The 25,508-nt window shown below is 46.4% G+C and overlaps 1 protein-coding gene across 13 annotated transcripts in view; it reads right to left on the bottom strand.

The window, feature by feature from the left end:
- The window catches only part of Bru3 (CUGBP Elav-like family member bruno 3), a 570,754-nt gene that overhangs the window by 53,923 nt on the left and 491,323 nt on the right, over positions 1 to 25,508 (bottom strand). For 10 of the 13 annotated variants that reach the window (XM_076903212.1, XM_076903213.1, XM_076903215.1 and 7 more), the window contains one exon: positions 2,844 to 2,892. In XM_076903212.1, the coding sequence (XP_076759327.1) occupies positions 2,844 to 2,892 (49 nt within the window). Of the gene's footprint in view, positions 1 to 2,843; positions 2,893 to 11,006; positions 11,113 to 25,508 lie in introns of those variants that run through there. The other 3 variants (XM_076903218.1, XM_076903222.1, XM_076903223.1) reach the window with 3 other exon arrangements.

Below are 25,508 nucleotides of genomic sequence, written 5' to 3'. Positions count from 1 at the left end.
GAGAGCGGAAGTTTAACCCATTTGCATCGCTCGAAACAGTGGAAAATTGACCCACATCGCTGGAACTGGGATGTTGATACAAGCTTTAAAAAGTGTGTAACTAGTTCTTGGTGATTGTCGAGCGGGTAATTCGTTTAGATTTTATCAATTTTAATCAACGCGTCATTCGCACCTTCATTGCGATCGTTCGAGCAATCAGAGTGATTAAAGGATACGACGATTTTTTTTTTCACTTCTTTATGGAGTTAAGCGTACGAGCGAAGCGAGAGCACGGTCGCGCGGTATTGTTCAATCTTTAATGTCGAGATCGTTAAGCACGAAGGAAAAAGCTCGCGACAATTTCTGCAGGTTATGCCCCGACTAACCTGCGAGTAACGCAAATGGAGAAGCAACTGCGAGATAAGTTCCAGATGTCGGGACCATTTTCCAATTTCACGGTTTAATTTAACAACGTCTTACAATTAAAACCTGATTTATCTTTTATACCGTTAATGGGATATTACTTTGCCAAGCTAAAGTTCTACTATATTACAAGGAAATCTATAAAAGAATGTAATTAAGCCACGCGGCGAGCGTGGTGGAATAGCCTGTGTTATGGAGAGCAGTGATTAAAGCGGAAAGTGCGAACGGGTTGTTCGTAACAATACGTAAGATAGCCTGGACAGCGAGATATTCGTGTTTTTTAATCACGAGTTCGTGGAATATAATAATATGACTCGAAAAATTGTGATTCGATAAACAGAATTTGATAAAACAGATGAGAAACGATCGTTGACCAAAGTTATCGGAAAAATAGCTCAAGAAATCCGGGAGAACTGTAACCTGACCACGAATTCCACTGCAACGAGTCTACCAAGCACAGGTATCGCGATTCTGGTCGCGGAACCGTTGAGATTCTCCACAAATAATGGCTTGGAGGGGGCAGGCCGCGGAGGATAAGTCAGGGGTTGCCGCTCGACGACAAAAGGGCACGGTGCCGGCAGTGGATGATGCTCGCGAGGAGCGAAGACGGATCGACGTCGTTGACGTAGTTCAGTAATAGCATGATTGAAGTCTGCGACTACGTGGATACGTAATGTACATAAGCATACCGTGTACCAAGGCGGCGGAGGCAAAAGCAGAAGCGGCAGAAGCAGTGACAGCGTTGAGCTTTGGATCTCTCCTTCTGCATCCGCGTCAAGCTGAGGCTTTGTGGGGCCACACCGAGGCAGGCGACCGGAGATTACAATGGCATCTACGCCAGATTAGCATATGAATTAAGGCCCCCCCCTCCCCTCATCTACTGTCTCCCTCCGACTCTACCTCTGACGCCCCTCCTCTGTGTCTTCCAACCCCTTTCTCGCGTCCCACTCACTAACCCGCTTTCCTTCTTCTTGGGAGTCCCTCTTTGAATACTACATCCTTTCGCCCTTCACCATATCCCTCTCTCCCTCTTTCTTCCTCCTCCCATATATCTCGCTCCACCCTCTCCTTGGTCCCGCGTCCTCCTTCCACCCTTTTGCGCGATTTACCTCGCGCGCGTTTCTATTCAGGCTCGTTTGAGCGTACGACATCGAGGACCAGCATCAACTTCACCGAATTGCTCGGTACAACGTCCTGTGGGCTCATGTTTCCGTGAATTCTCGGAACCGATATTTGGACGGGCTATTCGTCGAATTTCCCATTGTGCGTGCAGATATCGCGGTGGATTTCGTCGCGTCCCGTACAGCTCGATCGTTCAAGTGCCGATGCGAGGATAATAAGGGGTTGAAAGTTAAGCGCGCGTTGTTCCCTCGTTTTTTGTTAGAAACAGAGCAAGGACGCCACGTAGAGAGCGACATGGTCAGGCAGTTTTCTAGTTCCTAAACACGTGGTTCGTATGCGCGTATTAAAAGAGAAATGTATTTGATTCGACTCGTTGCGAAGCATTCGATCGAGAACGACACGAGCTCTATGGAAAGTAATAGCGTAACGTGACATCGCAGGGGGTGCAACCATCGCAGAAATATTGCTCGAACACTTTATCGATTCGCACTCCATAGTAGCACTGCAAATACTTAAATACAAGAGGGACAAAACTCCTCGAGTCGATTCGATCTGCAACGTATACTTTTTATGCAGTCCTCAGCGTTTCAGCGCGTCGAACGAAACTTTGCGCAGAGCTGGAGCGACTGATCGCAATAATGTGAGAAAAATGTCGGTGCTACTTTCAATAACACGAAGTTAATGAATAACACATATATAGTCCGAGTGTGCGCGTATATAATATGTAAACCAACTTTTTTTTTTACCAGCCTATGCTTTTTCACGCTTGCGTGATTGAAAGTTACGTATGGGTTGTCAACGGGTATCGCAACGTTACAGCGAAAGCTCTCGATGAAAATATTTCATTCCTCGCTATTAAATCGGTTACTCTTTATCGAAGCTTTTGATGGCCGCGACGCGGCTTTTGTTGCAGATTTTCAATTGCTTATTATAAACGAACGTATTGTAGTTATTAATGGTACCCAGCCTGCACAACGACCGTACCTATCGATACAATTTTTCCGAGTACCGAGAGAAAACAGGAAACACCGTTGCACAAAAAAAATATTTCGAGCAAAATGTTTCGAACTTTCGATGGAAAGCGATGGTTAGTGGTCGAAAGAAATTTCTCTCTTACCATTCGACTCTACTACAGTAAAGAGCTTTGACGATGATGGTTAGCGCTACGTAAATTTTATGCTAGAAATAGTTATATCCAAATCAACGATCCGTTCAGGTTCGAATCCTAAGGTATCTCAACGACTATTCTGTTCCTTATCAGAGAACTAATCTTATCGTAACAGTCTGACGAGGGAGTACACTGATTCGATTGCTCTCACCTCCGCGGTTTTCACTGTCCGCCGGCTTCACTTGAATAGGACGGTTCATCTGCAACAAGAAGAAAAACGATACATTAAAATCGCAATATCGTCGCTTAACATCGGAAAATTTTTAATTGCCCATCGGTATTACTTCGTGCAATTCGAAGAAAAACGATCTACGATCATTTGTCAGGTGTATCAATTTTCATAATAAGAAATAATAGATTTTTGTACAGTTCGACAGGAATAACCCGCGAAATGAAAGAAAAAAAAAAAAAATATCGCGTCGAACGGTCCGAAAATCAAGCGAAGTAGTGACGACTAGCATTCGTCGTACATCCCAGCTTCCTCGTTAACTGTCGTCGCTCGCGCGAGTGTTATCTGCCGTTGACAGTTCCGATTGTCAGAAAATAAAGGCAGCGGATGGAGAACGATGGCGTGGAACAACGGCGGTGCGAGAGAGAGAGTGAGGGAAGGGAATAACGGGGTTGGAACGGGATAAAGAAACAGAGGCTGGGGAAAAGGGATCGGTGGTCCCTTTCTCTCGGCGTTTCTGGCTCGCGAGAGTGCGGAACTCCGACACTCCCGACCTTCCGTGGCGTCCTCACGAAATCTTTCGGACCGCTGCGAACGGGTCCGGGATCCCAGAGAACAAATAACATTGTTTATTTGTCGGACGGATCGCGCGACCGCAGAGCGCTCTAGTTCATTCCTAGGGGATGAGAATGCATGATTCATGACGCGGGGGACACGGGACTGTACTCCGATTCCTGCGCCCCCACGTCGCGACCACCCCTGCTTGTCTCTCTCTCTTCCTCTCTTTCTATTTTCGGTCGGCTGTTTTGTCCTGGCGATCCTTCTTTTTGTCATTTCTAGACCTTCCCGCGGCCCAACCGTTCGCAGGAATTTCGTTTACCTGTTATACCGTCGTCCATTTTTTTTTTTTTTTTTTTTTTTTTTCTTTCTTGCTTTCTCCTCAGCGAACACCAAGCCTGACGTTTGAATTGTATTCAACGAATTTTCACGCTTATTAACTCCCGCGTTTCAATTCGACGGGCGATATTATAGTCCGTCGGGTCTCGGTATTATTGCCGATTGTTATTAACAATTGCGCGTTGCGATTACCAGGGAAACATATTTGCGCGCGATGGAATTGCACGCGTGCGAAATTAATAGACGTGCACGCTCGCGGATCCCGCGTGCAGGTATTATTCGACGGACGAATTATTTCTAAACGAAGTATAAAATATCGAAATCGCGCGATAGTGTCTCGCGCGGTGATTATCTTCGTTAAATGTAACACGGTATTTTAATCAAACAATTCGATCGACTGTGCAAAATATATTATTTTCGAGGCGATGTTCGATGAAGGTATAAATATTTTCGAATTAAATTAACAACGCGAAAAGCAACGCCTTGTTCGATTGTTAACAATGAATTTGATTCGAGAATGGAGAATCTGTTTCTTAACGCGTGCCATAATGTAGCCGGGCATCGTGACCATCTGTCTTCTGACTCGTTGTATTCTTTTTTTCATTATGCACTATCTCCCATAAGAATTGTAGGGAGAGAAACCCGCTGGGGTAGAAACATACGCGGCAACCCCAAAACTTTTTCCTCGTGCATGCACGTCAGATACCATGAGGGGTTGCTTCTGAGGGGTCAGTGCCATGACCATGTGGATCTCGTGCAGAAACTATATCCGCCAAGCACAGCCAAGATTTCCGGGTTCAAAGTACGCCAGGCGGTATATACACATTATCTCTCGGCCTTTTAATTTCATTCCTCTATATTATAACGAACGTTCGCGTAGTAATTCTTTAAAGCACGATCAAAGCGCGAGGACAGAATAATTTTGTGCATTAATACTGAATTACCTTGAATTAATTATTTAAGCGTCTCGCACAGTACATTAATACTATTTACATTTAGATAGTACCAAGATTATTAATATTGTAATATATGAACCTATGAGAGGAGTTACTAGTTACGTTAGTGATCGTATTACCAAGCACAATTAGCAAATTGTGACAGAAATACCTCAGATTTCCTTGTATGGAAATATAATTCTAAAGCTATTATATACTAATTTAATGAACAATGTATCCAACGTACATCTCTGTCACTGGTCCATCATCAAATCTTGAACACGCGATACAATTATACAATTACACATATATTACACGCTGAACAATGTGATTTTCGAACGAGCCCATAACTCTGCGCAACGTCGAGGGATTGATTAAGTGCCAGGCGTCGCCATTATGGTGCACGTCTCACGAGAGGGTAATCGTAGCCGTTTATTGGTTAATATCCTCTGCGGATGGTATCGTTGGCGGAATTTTCCAACTTTCCAGCGGGACGGGGCCGCGGGGCTCGAATAAACAAAGGATGCGACGAGAAGGAAGAAGGACCGGAAGATGCGTGGTTCCAGGGATAATGAGGGGCGAGTGGCGAGTAAGGAGACGAGGAGGACCGCGGACGGGTCATTGTAAGCACTGTCCTCCAGCCAGGAAATTAAACTTCGAGTTGAGCACTGGCCATTAGGCGTTTGTTGTTGCCTCGTTGTCAGGGAAACCCCATGTCCGTGTAGATACTGGAACTGAGATACGACGTTCCACCCCTTCCCCCGGGCTCTCCAGGGAAGTTTAACGCCGAACGCATCGTGTAAATGTCAATTACGGCCCCTGGGATCTGTACCAGTCAATAACGATCACCCACCGAGTCTTCCACGGATGCGGACGTGGCGATTAATGTAGACAAGTATTAACTACCGCTCGTTAACAGTGGCTTCATTATGCCCAAATAGTTCCACTTTCGGTCGATTGGTGTACAGAATAAACGTCAGCCAGTGATTTCGCTGAGCGTGCCGAGTTCCAGACGGAAACACACTGCGGGCGACGGCATAATTAATGGCACGTTACTACGTTGATCTTTTCGGTGGTACGAACGCGAGAGTTGCGCGTAGAATTTTGTCGATTAAGAATTGAAGGTGGATCGAAGGTGGAAGTAGTTTTTTAAAAGTAGTTTCTCTCTTCGAATGTTCTGCGTCACCCTCGTCGTATCCACAATGGACGCTTACCACCGGTGCACGCATATTTTATGAACTACCGCAGTCGTTTCCCTCGCGAGCGAAGCTTCGAACGCAATTTCATCGTTCTCTGTTTCCTATATCGAAAAACACTTTTTAGGTTCGCAGTTGAAGAGAAAAAAGAAAAGAGACGGTTATAAGAGCCGCGCCTTTATTTAACGATTTTATTGCGATCACGTGGCGACTCTTCGACAATTCGTGTCATCGTCGGCCATGTGCACTTAGAAAATCGATTCCCTTGAGAGGCACCACTCAAGATGGATGGTAATAAGTAAATGTGTTTGCTCAGCCCAGAGCGCGCATCACGAGCAATTAATTAAGCTCGATTATCTATGTACACTGCGGGAACCGCGTCTTGCTTCTGCTGGTTAGATGCTGAGTAATAGCCGTATCCTGTGGGAAGTATATCGCGTAATCGTATCTATTTAATCTCATTTCGTACAATACCTCGCACGAAAAAAAAATGCGAAGAAAAGGGATCGATTCGATTACAGTGTTGCAAATGCGTTCGTATGGCGGTCATATCAAAGTCCAACAAGAGACGCTGAGTACACAAATGGCCGTAGCGACGCTGAGACCAGTTTCAAGCATCGAGATGTTCGATGTGACAGACGAAAGTATCGAAATCCAACCTAACCCAAGCGAACGGTACCGTGACGCTCTGGCAATTTCAAGCGTTGGTATAATTGGCACGATTCCAGCATCTCAGAACGGACTCTACTTGGCTCCACAATTAAATCTCTACCCTATTTATTCGTTTGTTTCTCGCTGTCGTCACAGGTTCGTTCCTGAATAACCCAATTCTTTTCTCTGACGGGAAGTACGATTTCTAGAAAGCCGCGCAAAATCCAGATAGGGGATAGGTGGAGGCTGATAACTGCCGAATTGAATGGTGAATGCCGCTTCGGAAATTGAATAAGCTATCGTGTCTGAGCCGAGCCGTCGAGCGAAGCCCGGTATTTGACCTGGCTGCGTGCAATCAATGTACTGATTGGAGATAAGGGCTCACCCTGTAGCCCCTGGCATCCTCTCCGGCATGATTTATATACATACGGTCTTCGCCGGCGATGTATTCATTACTTGATTACCCTTCGGCAAGTTAATACCGTCATGACCGTGTAACGAGCCAGATATCGGGATACCTTATATCGTGTTCGCCCTTAATTTACGACTGGCCCATTCTTTTCATCCATTGTGCTCGCCGCCCCTCTCCCCAGGATGAGTAATTAGACCGTTCTGCCAGTCTTCGCCTCTATGGCTACTTTTGCCAACCTTAATTGATGCTTCGATGCTGCGCGACCGTTCTGAGAGGGTGTCGAGGATCTTCAGGGGTGGAAATAACTGTATTGCGTATAGCTCGGATACTTTTCTAGCGAAAGATTATTATTAACTAGCTTGGAATAAAAATAAGAAGAAATTGCTGTTAGTGAATTTGCTATTGCACAATGCAGCTTCACTGTGTTGATATAGAGAGATTACTTGATATAGATTTCTAATATAAAGACGTTTCTTGGTATAGATTCCTAATATATAGTTATTGCTTAATATAGATTCTTAATGTAAAGGATATTTCTTGCAAATGTTTCTCTACAATTAAGTAAATGCATTTTACCTGCAGCTGCAATACAATTAATTCTAATTAACTGTGTCCTAAAAATTAGTAACACCACTATTTCGTGAACTAATCTAAAAGCAACCACGTTCTCCGAGCGTCCACATTGAATGCCACAGGAGCGACAGAATAGCCTGCCAGTTTATATCGAAATGGGTATACAGCGAACCTAATTCAGGCGATTGACGCTCGACGAACGCACGGTAGATTTTCCCTCATTTTTTAAGGACCGATTATCGGCATTTTCGCGGACGATCAATAATGAAACGTATCTAGGAGAGCGATCATGAAAATCATCGCGCGAGAACCACCCCATTGTTTCCTCCGTGACAGCGTTGCGTACAATTGCGAAATGAATTTCCCCACCGCGTCGTCGGCACGGTTAGCGAGTTATCAGCGTCACTTTTTTGTTTCTTTTTTTCTTTTTTTTTTTTTTTCGATGCTGCGAAACAATGTGACTTCGGCTCAGTGATAACTCATATTGAAACCTGGGTTACGGCGCAGCGTACTATGAATAAACACGCACCTGTGTCACAGGCACGTTGCCACATTGTGCCCGTTCTCTACCTGTACTTTACTCTTGCTTCCACGTTTCCATCGTGATTACAAATAGGATCCACGTTTTATTGTTGAGCGCGAGGCGATCGAACGTCGCCCTGAAACAAGCTTCAGCCACGTCCTGCGCACATATGCTTGTAAAGCATGCGTCTGCCCAAATACCATGTATTCTACTTGTTCCAACAATACTAAATTCAAAATTACCTATTATAATTTCTGATACTTCGAGCTCTTGATCGATATACTTTAATGGTAACACAACCCTCTCATAACACTATCTCTGTTGATCTAAAGTATAGTAATCCAGCTCCATGGCAGCAGAAATTCTAATTAATAATTCCACCCTCGATACGAATTAAGTATCCACGCACGCGCGAATCGCAGCGTTCGAACCTTGGCCGGAAACCGATCGTTTGAACTATGCATTTTCACGGGAGAATATAACTCGGTGTTCTGACATTGAATTTTTTCCGCAACCACGCCTCCTCCAGCACGAAACACCCTGCCTATCCAATTTCTCGCTCTTTTTTTTTTTTTTTTTTATCCGCTCGCCCCCAACCGACCCTCCCTCCCGCCGCCCTGCCGATCACTTTTTTTCCCTAACACTCTACAAATATTTGAACGCCGGCTATAGCCCCCACCGAAAGAGCATTCGAGTCGAGTGAGCTTTCGCGTCCCCAGGCCAATCACCGTTCACCGATTGTAATCTAAGCCAATGCCTCGGTGCGCATTAAATGTCAAACGTTGCCCCCCGTCCCTCCATTTCGCGGCGGTCCGGGACGGCGACGCCGTCCTCGGTGTTGCTGCTAACGTTCCTGCCTGACGGACGTTGGATAAAACCACCCCAACGTTTAAACGCTGTCCCTGACGCGGCCTCGTTTTCACCTGCGCGCGGTTCGCGGTTCGAATCGCGGCTCGTTTTCGCGGGCGGAACGCGCGAGTTTGTGCTTGAAAAGCGTCCACACTCGCTCGATATCGTTTCACGTATTTAGATTAGACGCAAGTGTCTATGGTACTCGCGTTGCAATAAAGAAAATTTCATTTTCTCAGAATCGAGATCGCATGTAATACTTGAAAAGTATTATAGAATTACTTCGATCTGTATTGATAATTGCCAGCACTGTAAATTTCGAATTAGTGGGACAACGATACTTGGTCTTCGAAAAATATTTTTTTCATATCGATCTATGCAACGACGTTTCTCCCGTTCCGGTCCAGCGCGGTGTGGCAAGTCGGAGAACGGGTGGTCTGGTTTCAGGATTGATGAGCCAAGCAAAGCAGTTGAGCCATGTGGCGAGCTACATTACCACGGCGTTATGCGCTGGCACATTCACGTGTGCTGCTGTATTAATTGATGTACGTCTCTACATCAACACCGACCCGCCTTCTCGTGAGAACCCGTCATGTGTTCTGTTCAACGTTTCCGATACAAACGCGTACCGCGCGTACACGATGGACAACGTCAACGCGAAGGAAGCACCGATCGACAGGAAGACAGGTAAATCGAGGCTGTATCGCTCGCGCGAGATAATTTATTTTGTCCAGCAAGTAGGTCGAAAATCTACGTAAAAGCATGTAGAGCCTTGAGCGATTATCCATCCGTGCTTCCCATTCTCGCAAACTTTCCAAGTTATTTAAAATCCACGAACGTCATCGCGCCATTAAATTCCGACTCTTGGCTTGAACACTCGACGAAGTCTCTCGCCTCTCGAACGACACGCGTCTAGTATAAAACACTGAAACTTCAAACGAGCCACCACTAAAACATCATCGTAAAATTAATAAATTCCTCGTATGGTAATCTCAGCCGCGTAACAGTAAAAAAAAAGTGATAAATCGCACCGAAGCGAGTACAAGTATCTCATAACCGCGATAGCCCTGCTACGTAATTCGTATCCGGTACTTTTTATCGTTTCGGACACTTGAAGAAGAGAAGCGCAATTCCACTGAGAAACCGATATCTCCAGTGAAATATTGAGAAATCGTTTGTTATGTCCAAAAGAAATGGACAAGTTTTAAGTTAACTGGTGATGGAGGGGGGTAGCAACTCGGTTTATCGCGTCTCAGTCGATAGAGGGGATGAAGAGAGAAAAAGAGAAGAAGCAAAAGTTGCAGAGCACGGGTGGTAACGAGTGTCACGTAGAACTCGGAAGTTCGGTTTCGACCGCGTTATCCAGGGGGTTGATAAAGACTGGTGGCCCGTGGAGCACGTCCGAGGAACCGGCGGAGACACGCCCGCGATCGAGCAGCTGCGTTTCTTCGTACGCGCCTAATGCACTGGGCGGCGTGTATGCGTGCACACGTGCGTTCTATCTGTCCGTATGCAAAAGTGGGGGAGCGGCCCCGGTACCATTGTAAACGGTCCGCGTACAGCCTGTACAACATATGGATACGTGTAACGTAACGGTTGCGCACATGCCGCCAGAAATAACCGGGCGTAAACAGACGCACGAAAATCTTTTACGGGTTCGATGCATGAGCGAGCGACCGATATAAAGAGGGACGCGTATGAAAATCTGCGCCCGCTCGTAAACTCGAGCCCGCGTTCCTCGCGGCCCCTCGCGTCGAACGCCTCGCGTCGCCTACACGGACGCAGGCGGAAACCGGCAGCCGCTGTTTTTACGATCGTGCTGTGCATTTCCTGCGCCAGTCATACGTGGCGAACGACTTCGTGACTCGATTCCCGATATTCACCCCGGGGGGAGGGAAACATCGTCCACGCGAGACGGTGATTTTCAATTCGACCACGCGTGACCGCTCTGTCCGTTGAATTAACGCCAGTCGAAGCTACGCCATTTTTAGAATCGCGTACTCGCGCTCGTTCCTAGCGGAGACCCGACGCGGTTGCAGTTTCAGCGCAACGGTGAACAAGAATAATCGTATCGATGCTCGATCGGGATCGAGAGGAGGATTCACTCACCATTTGCAAGTCGTTCCGACGCGACGATACAACTTCCGCTATGTGAACCATTGGTGACAGTTACGGTCCGCGTGTAAATCGTTCCCGTCGAACTAAATAAACCACACGTTGCTCCGGAATGAATTTCCACTCCGCGTGATCACAGAACAAAAAAAAAGCAGAAAGAAAACGAAACGAGGAAGGGAGAGGGGAGGGGGTGGTACAGTAGAGATGAGAGAGGCGAAACGAAGAACACCGTCGCGTATCCAGACGCGAACGCGGCGCGATCACGGCGCAGGACGGCACGGGCGTGTTTAATTCGTCGCGCGTCCGCGCGCCTCCGAGAATCTCCGAGCCGTGTGGTTATATTGCACGTGTTTCCGGCCGCGATTTTCCACTGCGTGAAAAGAGCACGCCTCTCCGCCCCTCTGTTCTATATATCCGCGTTCTTTCCCTCGTTCTACCGGCGCACGGTTTTGCCACGATATTCCGCGGACGCGTATTCTGGACGGAGTGCGCGGGTTTTCGCGCGGACGCACCGGGGACGTGTACGCGCGTCGTCGTCGTTGTGTGTGGCCACTCTCTGGTACGCGCCCGTACGGGTCAGAGAAAGACGGGTAGAACGCGCGGCGAGAACGTGCGAAGGAGACGGAAGGGACAGAGCCACAGATAAAACCCCGAACGCAGCTCGTCCGCGACTGATTCCCCAGGCCTACACGCACCCTCTAGTTTTCTCCCTTTCATCCCCCACTACCCACCCTCGCGACCGCCAACCCCCTTCTCCTGTACCCCTACCACCCTCCCCCTACTCCCTTCCACCCTCTCACCCTCACCTCTCCGCGACCCTGTCGGCCCTTTCTCCTTTCGATGTCCCCCTCACCCCCGCCACCCTACCACCACCCCACGCTTTGACTCTACGCACCCTCTCAGAGAAAGCCCACGCACCCTCCTAGCAGTAGTTATACGCTCCTCTCTCTCTCTCCCTCAGCTTTCTCCTCGTGTCGTCTCCGCCTCTCACTTTCCACCCGTCCACCGCCCTCCCTCGTCCTGATACCGAACTCTATCCCCTCGCCATCCCTTCGCCGGCCAACCTCACCGATATTCCACCCCCGCCTCCTTTCCCTTTTCCTGCCTCTATCCGCCGTTCTTGTAATTCACCCTGTCTTCCTTCCTAACAGAGTCTCTTCGCTCGCGCCGTCTCTGTCCTCGCTAGATGCCCTCGCTGCCTATCTCGTCCTATATCGATGAAACCCCATAGCATTCGGCCAATCAAAGAGGCGCGCGAGCGCTACCTAGGACCCCAACGCGCGTTAGTGTCTCGGGGAAAAAGAACGAGGACCGGGACGACACGCGCGGCCCAGGCACACACGCACCGACGTTGGTTTTAGAAGGTATTAAGGGTCGGGATTCTGGCCCTGGGAAAACGAGCTGTCCGTGTGTAGAACCGCGCGTGTGTGTATATATAGAATGATACACGCGCGGGTCTTACGTTTGCGTGAGAGAGAAAGAGGAGAACTCGAAGCGGAGCCGTAATAGGAAAATGTTCGTTCCTCTTCGCGGGATGAGACTGAAACGATACCTGTTAGCACGGACGGTCTTTAAACGGACAACTTTCTTGGCCCAATTAAACGCGTCGATTATTTTTGTTAACCGTTCGAGAGTTTTCTTTAGCTTCGATTATTCGTCGTTTAATCGGGAGAGACGAGAGCCCGTGGGTGCACAGCGAGGCGGTCGTTAAAATCTCTGCGTTGGCAGCGGATAGTCTGCTGCTAAGGTGACATTTTCTGCGTTCTTTAAGGACGATTCGTATCGATAATTCCTGAGATAATTAGGATGCTCTGGTATTGATTTAGCGTTCCATTGTTTCCTGGACAAGGTGTTACGTATGAAGTCCAATTTTACTTTAGCAGACTTCACGCCACAGGCTTAAGTCACCCTCGTCGCGCTCGCGCTGGGTCCGTATATTAGTGCAAGCGTACTCGCGAATCTTCAAACCAGCTTCCGTCTAAAAGTAATTTTGATATCCTCGATTCTCCATTTACTTCGCCGTCTAGAATCGTCCCTCGAATTTCTCGGTAACGGTCGCTGAACACCCCCTAAGTAGAGGCTAATACGTAGGAAATGGAAGAATATTAAGAACTGATCGATGAGGAACGCGTTACCCTGTAAGAGGGGCTATTCGGTGTTCCGAGGTTACTGGAATCTCCCTCATTATCAGAGTGATTCCGAGTCGGAGTACGTTTTTCCGTGGACCCGGGTGCCGTATAAGAAGATAAACTCGGATCAGAACGCAGCGTAGGAAAAGGGAAATATAAAGCACGCGAATGGAGAGGAAGAACGCGAAAGGACCTGCAGTTAACCTCTCAACTTCCTCCCTCCTTCGGCCAGGGATTTGTTGGTCCAGAAGGACCACTCGTACGTACATTCGCAAAACTCTCAACCGACTTCTCCTCGCTACCCCTTTTCTCCACCCTCTCGGTATCCCCCGGTAGCTCGCGTTTTTAAAGGGCGCACAAAAGCCACCGGAAATTGCTCCCGGCTCTTCCGACGTTACGGACGTTCTTCTATACCTGTCTTTCTCTTCTGCTGCCTCGCCGTTTTCCTTCGCCTCCCCGTTCGGCCTGTCTTCCACCTCTTCTGTTTCTGCCCTTCCTTCGACCCTTTTTTTTCCCTGCCTCAGCCTCTCTCACTCTTTTTCTCTCTCTCTCTCTCTTTGCCATCGACGATTTCACGAGTAGGTACCTACTGAGGCGGCAAGAGTTCCGATAATGGCGGATTTGGATAGCGGCCGTGCCGCTTCTGCACCAATTCGGCCGTAGATGAAGCGCGGCCCGACGACGACAAATGATCCTCGAAGACGAAGCTGACTTTAACGAAGCGCGTTCTCGTCCGGGTATATCGCGCGAAAGATCTGTCCCTCGACGAGTTCCATCTGTGCCAACCGGCGAGGCCCGATGAGATATCATTCCGAATTAATCGCGAGAGCGTTCATTAAACAACCTTCCCGCGAACTTCTCTACGCCTCGTTTCAGTTGTTCGCGGAGCTACGATATCTAAAGTGGGCGCCAAGGGTGAGATCGCTTTGCGCTTTTAATTCGAGGGCGTTTCAAGCACTTCGTGTAATACGTGATTACTCGAGGAGAGGTATACAGGCAAACTGAAACGCTTGCAACAGTTTGATATTTGTATTATTATTACGTTTGCAGTAATATCTTAATAATGTGAATTTTGTCATTCTGAATCGACGCATCGATGCAACGAACAATTTGTTTACTCGAAAATTTTGCTCCTCTTCCACAATAATACGAATTATCTCCGCCAACGGAGATATCAGTGGGACAGAATATCCTCTGAGACAGCTGACAAAGTATTTACCGAACGATGAGAGGAACGATGGGAATATGCGTCGAACGGGAGCAAGTGAAAGTTGGCAGGGAAAACTTGAACGAACCAGCCCGCGTTACTTCGCCTCCTTCTCTCTCCTGATGACTTCAGGGAATTTCATCTCGGAGAGATGAGGGCTAAAAGGACTTGGAAACTTAAATGTCGATATGGAAAGTAAGAGATCTGGGCCGTCATAGATTAAGCGTTCGATCCCCTTAGGAAGTGGCTGTCAATTTTCAGCTGCGAAACATAATAGAAAACTCGGCTATCCCCGCTAGTTTCTCCTGAAATCGATGCAACACGTACGATAACTAGCTTTATTTAACGTCGAGAAGGGGTGCGAACTTGGACCGTGATGTCCTTTAATCCTTTCATCCAATTCGATAGAGGACAGACTCGAAGAAAGTGGAACGCAAAGCTCTCCGAGGAGGAAACCACGAGGACGAAATAATTGACGCGCGTCATCGTTCATCGTGAAACCATTGGCCGACTTTCTCGCTTGGGTACAACGAGTCCCGATGAGTGGGTACACAGGAGAAGGATATGCGCAAACAGAGGGAAAACTGTACGCGTAATCGATTAATCAAGAGATATTTACATTATTCGCGTTGAAGCTGATCCTGTTGACAAGCATCCGTCTACGTCGCGCTGGGCACACGTTCCGCGATATATTCTTTCGTGACACGCGAGGTCAAACGTTCGAGTACTTACGTGCTCGCACTAATTCGACAGCGTCCCCGTGACGTAATCGCACGCGATCGATTACGTCACCGGGTGGCAGCTCAATGCGAAGTCGATCGATCTCCCATAAATTACGGATGATCCTCGACTAACTGCGAGACGTCCACTCGTCCTCTATCAAGCACGGCTCGCCCGTCGAGTTGCGGGTGCAACGACTAAGCCCTCTATCTGACCCTTCCAGACCCTTTTCGTCTCACGAATCTTCATCCGATCCACTCGGCTATGTCATACACATTTGTCCTAATAACTGGTGTCCGCGTCTGAACCATTTGTTCGGAGGAAGCTTGAAAAGATAAGTGTGGAAACCCACCCACCCCGTGAAACCGAGGGGACTTATCCAAGGGTTTAAAACAATCCTTCCATTCTTTTTTTTTTCTCTTTTTTTGCTTCTCTTTCTTTTTCATTTCATTGTCCACGGAGGTACGCGGTTTGAAATATACTTTCGACGCGCGCGACCCCTCACGGCCCTCTGTAACCGATACAGAAATTTACAGGGCCGCGTTGGTCCACGCATCTGCTGGCAATATTTCAGAAAAATTGCAGCTCGAATCGTGATGTCACGTTTCGAAAGTATAGGCGGCCGAGCATCACGACTTTTTCATCCATTTGTCAGCCCGATACGGCCGTCATAAATCCCAGCCGGTAGTCAAATTGCGCCGTACCGCCGGGATAATTATTGAATATTTCGAAATTTCCGGCGAGCCTGGTATCGAAAACGGATACCCGCCGTAATGGATCGTTCGCGTATTCGCAAGGTTTGCCCTCTAAGGTGGAAGATGCTAATGCAAATATATCGATGCGAAAGAAGTAGATTTTAACGTTCTCGAGGGGGTGGTATCGATTCCATATAGGCAGTGGCATTGGTCTCCCGAGGATACTGTAAAATCTGATCACGAACGATATTATCGCGGAACGTATATATCCCGGCTACGTATTATTCACGTGCCGTATACGCTGTAAAGATGCCACGGTGGATGCGATCCACGGCTCGAACCAACCCTCGCCGCTAATTCACGGGGAGATCTTTTCATCGCGTTTTCCCGCTGCTCGAGTCCGCGATCAGCGCGACCCTACGTAAGGCAACGATCACACTGCAGCCGTTGACTAACGTAGATTATCAGCGGATATCATCAACTGGCCATTTGGGACGCGTTGCCAGCGTCTGAAGCGAACGTCGTGACTTAAACTCTGAGGGAGGACGATGAATCAGTTCAATTAAACAAGAAATGTGTTCGTTTTTGTGTACCACTTGTGATGTTCTTAACGCGATTACGCGCGCGATTTGACGCACTCGGATAATGAATAAAATTTCGAGGACGAGTCGCGACCAGTCGTTTATACCCCTTGGCCAGCGCGAATTAACTAGCTGGAGGTCCGAGCCGTTGCACCAAGGAGGCCACGTTTTATATCAAAAGCCAGGAGGCAGAAGTGGGAAGCATCGATTACGATTGAGCTTCAATCGGTGACTGACCGATTGAACGTCGAAAAAGCGCAGCAGAGTAGAAGACAGGGTAGAGCGTTTCAAAGGGGAGAAAAAAATTAACAGACACCGCATGCTCCAAGGGTGGGTTCCACGAGGAGGGGCACGGTAGGGGAAATCTATCGGAGCCACTATTCCAGGTGCGTTAAAAGTTAGACCGGTTGTACGAGGCGGAACAACTTTCGTATGCACGAATCGGATGAAACGTGCACGTAAATACTTGCTTTATCGATTGCTACGGATTTTCTAATTTATTCGTTCCTCGATTTCATTCGAATAATATATTATATTTCATCTGTCTATTCCAGTCTGCAGTGATTACGCGATTATTGAAATGAATAATGAAAATATTGAAGCCATGGTTTCGAGTGACTAAAATTGTTTTAGGAAAAGACGAAATGAAGTGGTTTGCAAGAGCGATGGTATTTTACAAGTAGAAGCGTGAATATTTAGGTGATTACTGTTTGAGAATATACTTACACTTGCATACCTCTATATATCATAGAAGTTAAGCGTTAAGGGTTGTCTTGTAAGTTCCAGAAAGTGTACTTACACGCAAGGGCACAGAGATGGAGTTTAAACTCAGAATTTAGCACACAGAACGTAATTCAAGTAATACACGTACGTATTTACTGTTTATTCACTTCGTAATCTCTCTGGTAAGTTTAATTCCAAACAGTTTGCGTACACATTCGAAAAACGCGCTCTAGCTATGTACAGCAGTATCCTTTAAGAGGTTCATTCGCGAGATAATCGTATCATGTTCTGTTCAGGTTTGTATTTTGAGAAGAAACTTTTTGCACCGTCCTTTAAACGAAATTGGTCATACGCCACATTACATCTTATCTTTCTCGCGTGCAATTAAATTAGGTCGAGTAAAAAAAGCGTGGCAAGATTATTTTCCAGATTGCATAATTGTTCGCTTGTTAGCATGCGGAACTTACGCCGAGGCTAGCGGCAAGTGCCGTGGGTTTTCAGAAATTCTATTCTCCCCGGAAGAGCAGTCGGACATTGGGAGTTCCTAAATTAATTAGACTAAGCCGTGGTCTCGTTCCTTTCGCTCCATCCCCCAGCCCACTTGGTATTGACTATAAATAATGGAATTATGTAACTGCGTCACCATGAGGGGACGACAAAGAATCGTTTCGTTCCGCCTCAGCCTTCTGCCCTACTTCGATTCCTCTGCTTCCCAACGTGACCCGTCGTGGCCCCTCCGTTACCCATTCCAATATCATTTGAAAATGCAAAATGTTACGCATATAAAATTTGAAACGATATTTCGAACGTCTCGAACGTCATTCACTTTTAGGTAAACCTCAACATTTTTAGAAAATTGTAAAACGACAATTCTGTGGAGTTACGTCCGATGTGTAATGCTTCGAACCTTTTTCTGGTCTCTTTTTAAATGTCCATTCTTTTGGCGAACGTTTTAATCGCATCTGCGAGCAGTTGTAGGTTAATTTCGCAAATAACTCGGCGGATGTTGTCCGTGACATTTTATGGCGCCAATCGGAGGAAATATGAATCTCGAAGAGACGTTCCTCCAGCTAGACGGCGCTGCGCGGCACGTACCAGAGGAAATAATGGCTTCATTGCGAGCATACTTTACCGACCATGTAATTTCTCAACATGGTGACACATCGATCGTCGAACAGGATTGTGCAATCCGACAATTCGCAGTCGAGCAACGAGTTCAAGGTTGATACTTGTTGGATCGTTGCTGAACTCCAGTCGCCATTTCGTAATAACTTAACTAGAAATTTTGTCGAACTAAAAGACTTTTTACGTTCAGATAAGCTAACAAATAATTTTTTATCTGAAAAAAGGAACGTTTCGTTTCGAAACGAGACGCATTGTCTGTTTGAAAAAGAAGCGTTAGGAGCAGATCGGAGATAAAGCAAATAAGAAGCGCCATTTCATTTGAGAAGACTTCAGCTACCATAGCTCTCGCTTTTCGATAATTCCGATTGTCGTTTCTATCGTCGTTCTCGGCGTATTGTCAACTGAAATGAGTGTGTTACTTCTTAGATGAGACTTAGCAAACTATATAATCGGCTTCTCGAATAAAGTACGTTAAAGTACCTTAGCGTCTCGAATTTCTTCGAGACGACAGAGGCAGCTTAAAAAATCGTACTTCCGACTGCTTTTTGTTTCTTCTAATGGAAAGTGTTTTAACGAAAGATTCTTCGCTAGAAGAATCTGTGTCGTGGAAAAAGTCATCGATCATGCACCAGCTTCGAAATTGCATGTCTTCCAATTAAATTAATAATTCTCATTCATTTTCAGTCAATAAACAGCTAACAGCAATTGCACTTTTTATATAAAAATCGATTAGAAAAGATAGAAAGCTTTCTTTTGCTTGATGAAAGTATAAGAACCGAGTCAAGTCTATTCTTCAGTGAAACCAGTTGTGTACGCCATCTTGTTAAATAAAGAGAGAGACATAAAATGACGTACGTAATTCAATTTAAGAGAAAATTGGACTTGGATTGAACCGAGTCGCGAATCTAAAAGTTAATAGATATATTTTTAATTTTTCATCTCGACAGAATTGTCAATCGAACAGCGGAGTGAACGGAATTCAAAGACGTTGTCCCTGTTTTCCCCGTTACGCACCTCATGAGGCACACGTCGTGCTGATATCGATCCGGAGGATATAGTGACGTCAGATATTATTAGCCATTTGTATCGTCAAAGTGTCTCTCTGCGGTTTTTAAACACAGCGATTAAGATCTAAGGCGAATTAGGTTTCATTAGGCTTGGATGATGTAATTGACGAAAATTGATGGCATTTTATGGCTTCGTATTAAAAGAAACCGACGTCGAGCCTTAATTGGAACGAACGTAGCGTAACTAGGTTTAATTTCAGTAAATTAGTATCTTGTTTATCAATTATTAATTCAGAAAATATGCTCCACTCGAGAACAGTTCGAGCAAATTTCTCTGAAACAATTATCCGGTCTCGAGAATAGAATAAAATTGCAAATAAAATTGAGAAGCGTTCGATCTTTACTGATATATAATATTTATTAAATTCGTAGCTCTAAGAGAGATAAAATTAATTTTTTATGCTCCAACGTAAATAATTTACGTGATTAGCAATTTCGTAGGAAAGAAACAAAACAACTGGATATTTTCCATCGAAGCAAAGTGTTTCGCAGCGGAGAATCGAGGAGGACCGTATCGCGGAGCGTCGCTGTTTGCGTTCCGTTATCGAGCACGATTTTTGTTTCTGTTAATGAGAAAGAACAGAGGGGCGAAACATTTCCCTCGGACGTTAATTTCGTTTTACTTAGCGGCTTCAATTATCAGGCCAGGGTAGAACCGTGAGCGCCGGAGCTTGGCCAACGTTAACGTTACATCATTGTCGTTCTAATTAAATTTTCATACTTTTTCCCGACGAACCGACAAACGAGGCCGATCGATCGTGAACATCCATATATAAAAATGCGCCGCGTTGTTTCCCCTACTAATGACGCGTACTCGCGTGTGAAGTTTATTACGCGGCATACTCGAACGAATCGGCAGAAGAATCGATAATTTTCAAATTTCTGCTTGTCCTCTCCTTTGGTAACTGCATCCTATTTTGCAGCCGGTTAGCTTGCATTGCTTACAGATTACGATTATTTTTCACTCGACCATGCATCGAACAACATTTTTATAATTTATTACCTTCCCTCCGTTGCAACGCGAGCTAGCAGCTCGGTTTTATAATATATTACGATCAAGTTGCACCAGCGATCTCGTATGCTTCCTGTCTTTCCTCAAATATTCCTCAATTAACAAACAGAACTATTTGTCAACAACGAATGATTATTCGATTCCGCATATAGCATTAAAAGCTTGCATTAATTATTTAACACGTCGACTCCCAACCCTCGCTGAATAAATACTTCCTCCACCATGGAACCGTGAAATAAGAAGAGAGCGCAAACGGGAGAGTCGCCCTCGCTTGCGAAGGTACAAATAAAAAACGGAAAAAGAAAATCCTGTTGGACGTGCGATCGATTTGTTCCGTTTCGAAAAAGCCCGCTCTTCTTGGAAACCTCGCGTTGACATCAAAGCAGGGACGCCGCGGGTACGCAGCTTGTACAAGTCTAGTGTTAATTTGTCGTCAGTCGAGAGGTGGTCGGCTGTCAGCGACAGCCGGACGCAAGGGCAGTATTGTCGAGGTCGCGTGGCACGAGGGTCGCGAGCGTGGCTAGAAAGGGGGTGTGGGAGAGCGTTGGTAGCCGGGGGTGAGCCGCATGGGTGGTGCAACGTCGGAGGCTGGAACAGGGGCGGTTTGACGTGTCCGATTGCGCAGCTCGGATGAGACGTTATCGGCGAACGCCTCGAGGAGCCGCGCTCCGTGGCTCTAAGTAGTAGAATACGACGAGGAATATCGAGAGTTCTCGAGGTGGTTCTCCAGCGGGCACGTCGACGGGGTTGGCCGGCGTATCGAAAGGGTAGAGGAGCGAAAGAACGTCGAGGAGGGTGTCCCGTGTAACCTGTGGCGGTGCGGATGATGGTACTTACACCGATACCCGTTGGCCGCGGCAATGGCGGTGGTGCGCCTTGCGCTGTTCCCGCGCTGAATTATTGAGACGCCACCAGATCGATGTCACAAACGGAAAGCGGCCGTGCGGCTTGAAATGACGGGCTTTCGCGTCGCTCATACATTATGCACGCGGCCGCGCATCTACGTCCCGTGAGCTACGTGTATTTGTGGGTTGATACACACGAAAAAAAAAGGAGAGAAGAAAGAAAGAAAAAAAAGAAAGACAGAGGGGGAGAAAGAAAGCGTCGCGCATCCCCCTTGTCGTCTACGGACGGCGTTCTCCCCTTCTGGCTTCCTCTCGTGATTACGGTGGACTCTACCTGCTACCAGGTGGGACAAGACAGAGGCAAAAATGGCGGCGAGGTCAGGTGCGATGAAGGCCTTTGTCTTTCTCCATACGCCTGCCGGATGGGGTGAATGAACAAGGGAGCACCGGGTTATCGTACAAATAATATCGCGCTATCATCGCTTCGCTATATTCCGCGTTACGTTGTCCTCTCTTTTCTAAATATTTATTCTATCTACGATCCTGTCGACGTACCACTTTTTTTTAAACTTCCATTTGTCATCCCTTAAAAGAGGCACTTGGAAACCTGTCAATCTACCTGAACGAAACAGACTTCTTTGAGTGACTCGAAAAGCACAGAAGACTAGTGTAACGTCGATTAAACCTCCTCTGCTGTCGATGTACATTGGGGAAAGATCAGTCGAGTGTTTAACCGAATTGTAAGATCCATTAGGTTGGAAAATGCAAAACCTCTGTTCACCGAAGCAGGCGTAATGCTTTATTCCTCGTATTGCCCGCTCGAAGGTAGATGGGGTATAACGGAGCCATCGCATGGAAAGGAAAAGAAGAAAGGGCAACGTTCACTGTGTTCGCGTTTCCATGTACGTACGTACACTACAAACGATCAGCAATGGACGATGGTAGAAATAACGCGGAAGAATCGTGGTTATTTAAGCATGCAGGGTGATGTAAATCGCGGTCCAACGTCGGACTCATTGAAGATACCCCGCGGCTGGCGGTACAGATGTGTCGTACAAGAAAAGATTAAGGAAGATATTCCGTAATGCCTCAAGTTACGAAACTGGCACGTTTCTATCGATAGTGGTATTACGGACGGATCAAAGCCACCGCCACTCCGAGAGTACGTAAAGCTTTCTTGTGCTTTAGTTGTCAAGGTTTTGCACTTTACCTATTGAAAACTCGATAAACATTGAACAAATTTACCGTCGACTCTACCTTGGCGATAGTGTGTTAGCAAGTGTAGCGAGCCGGATAACACGATCTCAAACACATCCGTTTCTTCCTCTTTTTCTTTCGTGTCTCGCTTCATCTTCGATTTTCTAACGTCGCTGAGAAATTATCGCGAAATTCGTACGAAATTTTCATTCATCGATAATAATAATCGAATCAATTTTACAAGTAATAATAACGCGATCTGTATTTTCAATGATAATCGTTCGTTTCGAGAAATGTGCTATCGCGTTATCGTGCACTCGATTTCAAGTAAAATTGGCGAAATCTTACGCTCGCCCAGCTCGAGTAGCTGAAGAAGACGTAAGCGAGATAATGGTGGCTGGGGACAGGGTTGTGGAAGGAACGCGAAGGGTGTGGGAACTGCGGACATAGACCAGGGCACCGGATATCGACTAGAGGGACACGTCCAATGAGGAAACGGAGCAGCATTATCTTATGTAACATTTACCTTCCCCTTTTCCATTTCGCCACGACGTACCTCCCACTACGTACGCTCTCTTCTTCAATCGCATCCCTTTCTATACTTGTTCCATCCTCGACGCCTGCGACGTTTACACGGTCTATGACCCCGTATCAGCATCTAACAATCGTTCGTCCATCCTTTTGTTTACTCTACGATAACTGTCTGCGATCGTTACGAAGCTCATTAAATCGAGACGACGATACTAGTGAACGTAACAGATTCGTGGAAATTTTTAATTGAGACATTATCATTTTTCTTTGTAGCACGAGTTTTAGTTGCTAGATACTAGAAATTTTATCAGAATATTGTTACCAATTTAATTCTATTAGGTACAAGTGTAATTATAAAAAGATTCAGGGTAAAATCGAACTTCATTCGTGCAACGCTTCTCTTGTCTAACTTAGACAGAAATCGATTGACATGTCAGATTATTAATCGCGTTCGCCCGACCCGGCTACTAATTACAGAAGTAAGCCGCGCTTAGACGATGAGGCGAAAGTACCGGGAGGGATGAACGGGCAAATCTAATTGCCGTTCGATACTCGAGAGAGCGAGACACTTAATTCGGTTTCCTCTGCTCCTGTTTTCATAGCCGCCTCGCAGCCCTACCCTCTGATCGTGCTCTGTATTTTCCTTTTCCTTTTTTTCTTTCTCTTTTCCTGCCCCCTCTCTGTTTTTTCTGCTCTCCACCAACCCCACCGAGTCGGCCCGTCGTTCCATACAGCGCGTCGCGCGCGGTATGTAATCAGGTTGGCCCTTAATGCCCGTGAAACTAAATAAAAATGCGATAGAGCATCCCCAGGTTATCGAAATCCACTTTTCCACGGCGCGGTGCACGAACAGCGCGCGGTGCCCGTGATATATCGATTTGGGAGCGTCGAACGAGCGACGGGCGCCGACCGAAAAACGCATTGGCCACGGGGAACGAAGGGTCGTGTCCAATGGGAAAGATCGACGGGGGACCAGGGCTGTCTTCGAGTTACGCGGTTACATCGGAGCCCGCTCTGGCAAAGTTCCTCCAAGGAAGCTTGACCGAGACGTTGACGGCGGTGGGAGATCGGTTGAATGGTTAAACTTTCTGTCAAAGAGGGATGCTTGTCAACGAACTCGATTTAGAAGTGCAGTCAAAGCGTAATATCGAACCGAGTGATTTCGCGTCGGGAATGTCCGCGGGGGTTGAAATGATTTAACTCGACGCTGAGTTCGACCACTCTGCTTTTCTAATTTTTTTTTTTTTTTGTGTTATTCGCGTACTCTGGCGCGGACGGTCGCTTATTTATTTTTGAGATGTAGCGTGAAAATATGACGAGCAAATAGTGGATGATATGGTTTCATTGTGTGCGTAGCTTCCTCTAGTGTGATCTTTAAGAATTTCGCGAATGTTTACTCGAAAATAATAAAATTTGCATCGGTTTTTGCTGTTGAAGTGATTTTTTATTTTCGAGTTGTTTGACTTCGATGCTACGAGCTGCATAAAAGATGTTCCTTCTAACTGATAAACGTAACCGCGATGTGAGACGAGTGGAGGGACCGGATGTTTGCGAATGGTAGCGTATATACCTTCGATCGAACGGAGAAGATTGCGATGAATTTCTGAGCGACGTTTTTCTTATAGGTAATAACACGTAACGAAGAGAGGTTTCAAATTGTCGACAATTATAAAATGATTGACGTACGTACATGCTGCACCGTGGAATTGCGGTTAATAAATAAACGCGCCGCGCGTCTGCTAGACGGCGCATCCGTATTTGACATTCTAAAAGTGGAAGCCTTCGAAATAATACCACTCTGTTGCTCGCGTACAACTGTCCCGCCATTATTCATGATTTGCACGTTATTTCATTCGATAAACCGACGTTTCTATATCTCCCCTCTGCAAGAGAAATAGACGCTCTCACTTTAGAAGTCAAGCTAGCTCGAGTGCGTAGGTTAATTCGAGGTGTGGCGAACTTTGTGATCGGGTCGTATCATCTTAAAGCTGAAGTTTCGTTCTGCTAATTTAACTTGTATCTACCAACTTCTCGCTTGAAATGTTGTCTTTCTGATATTTATAACCAGACGTGTAATTTATTACATTCCCCTTGATTTATTAGGATCTGTTGGACCATTTTACAGGACGTTTCACGCAACTGGGCCGACACGTCCCTTTAAAATGACTGAACACGGAACCACGTTTCATGGAAGAAAATTAATTACTTTATTCTTTGACAGAAGCTCTTTCGACCAACTTGCATCGCATGGAAAGCCTGTAATATTCTTAATCCATTTTGTTCCTGAAGAAACCATTTCAATTCGCGCACTCGAACGTTGCTAGTCTCTAATTACAATTATTCTAATTATTCGATTCGCGTGAAAAGAAAAATTTGAAACATTCCCGCCTGTTTTAAGAGTAATCGTCTCGAACGCTGCGGTCGCATTATCACCAGCAATTTGTCTTCCTAATGAACAGCTAAATGCGAATATGTGGTACGTAATTTGTAGTCGTAGGTAGGTTTGTTCCGGTATCAGGAGAGGCTGGTTCCACGGGACGTTTATACGGCACAGTAGCCGGCGAGTACAATTTGCACGCGGTGACGGAAGATAATAGCAACGCCCGGAGACGTATTAAAGGTGAATTGCGAAAACAACGGCCAGCAGCCAGTCCCATAACTCGT

Source organism: Xylocopa sonorina, chromosome 10 (assembly GCF_050948175.1).
Source record: "Xylocopa sonorina isolate GNS202 chromosome 10, iyXylSono1_principal, whole genome shotgun sequence".
NCBI lineage: Eukaryota > Metazoa > Arthropoda > Insecta > Hymenoptera > Apidae > Xylocopa > Xylocopa sonorina.
This window is presented reverse-complemented; position numbering and strand designations above follow the sequence as displayed.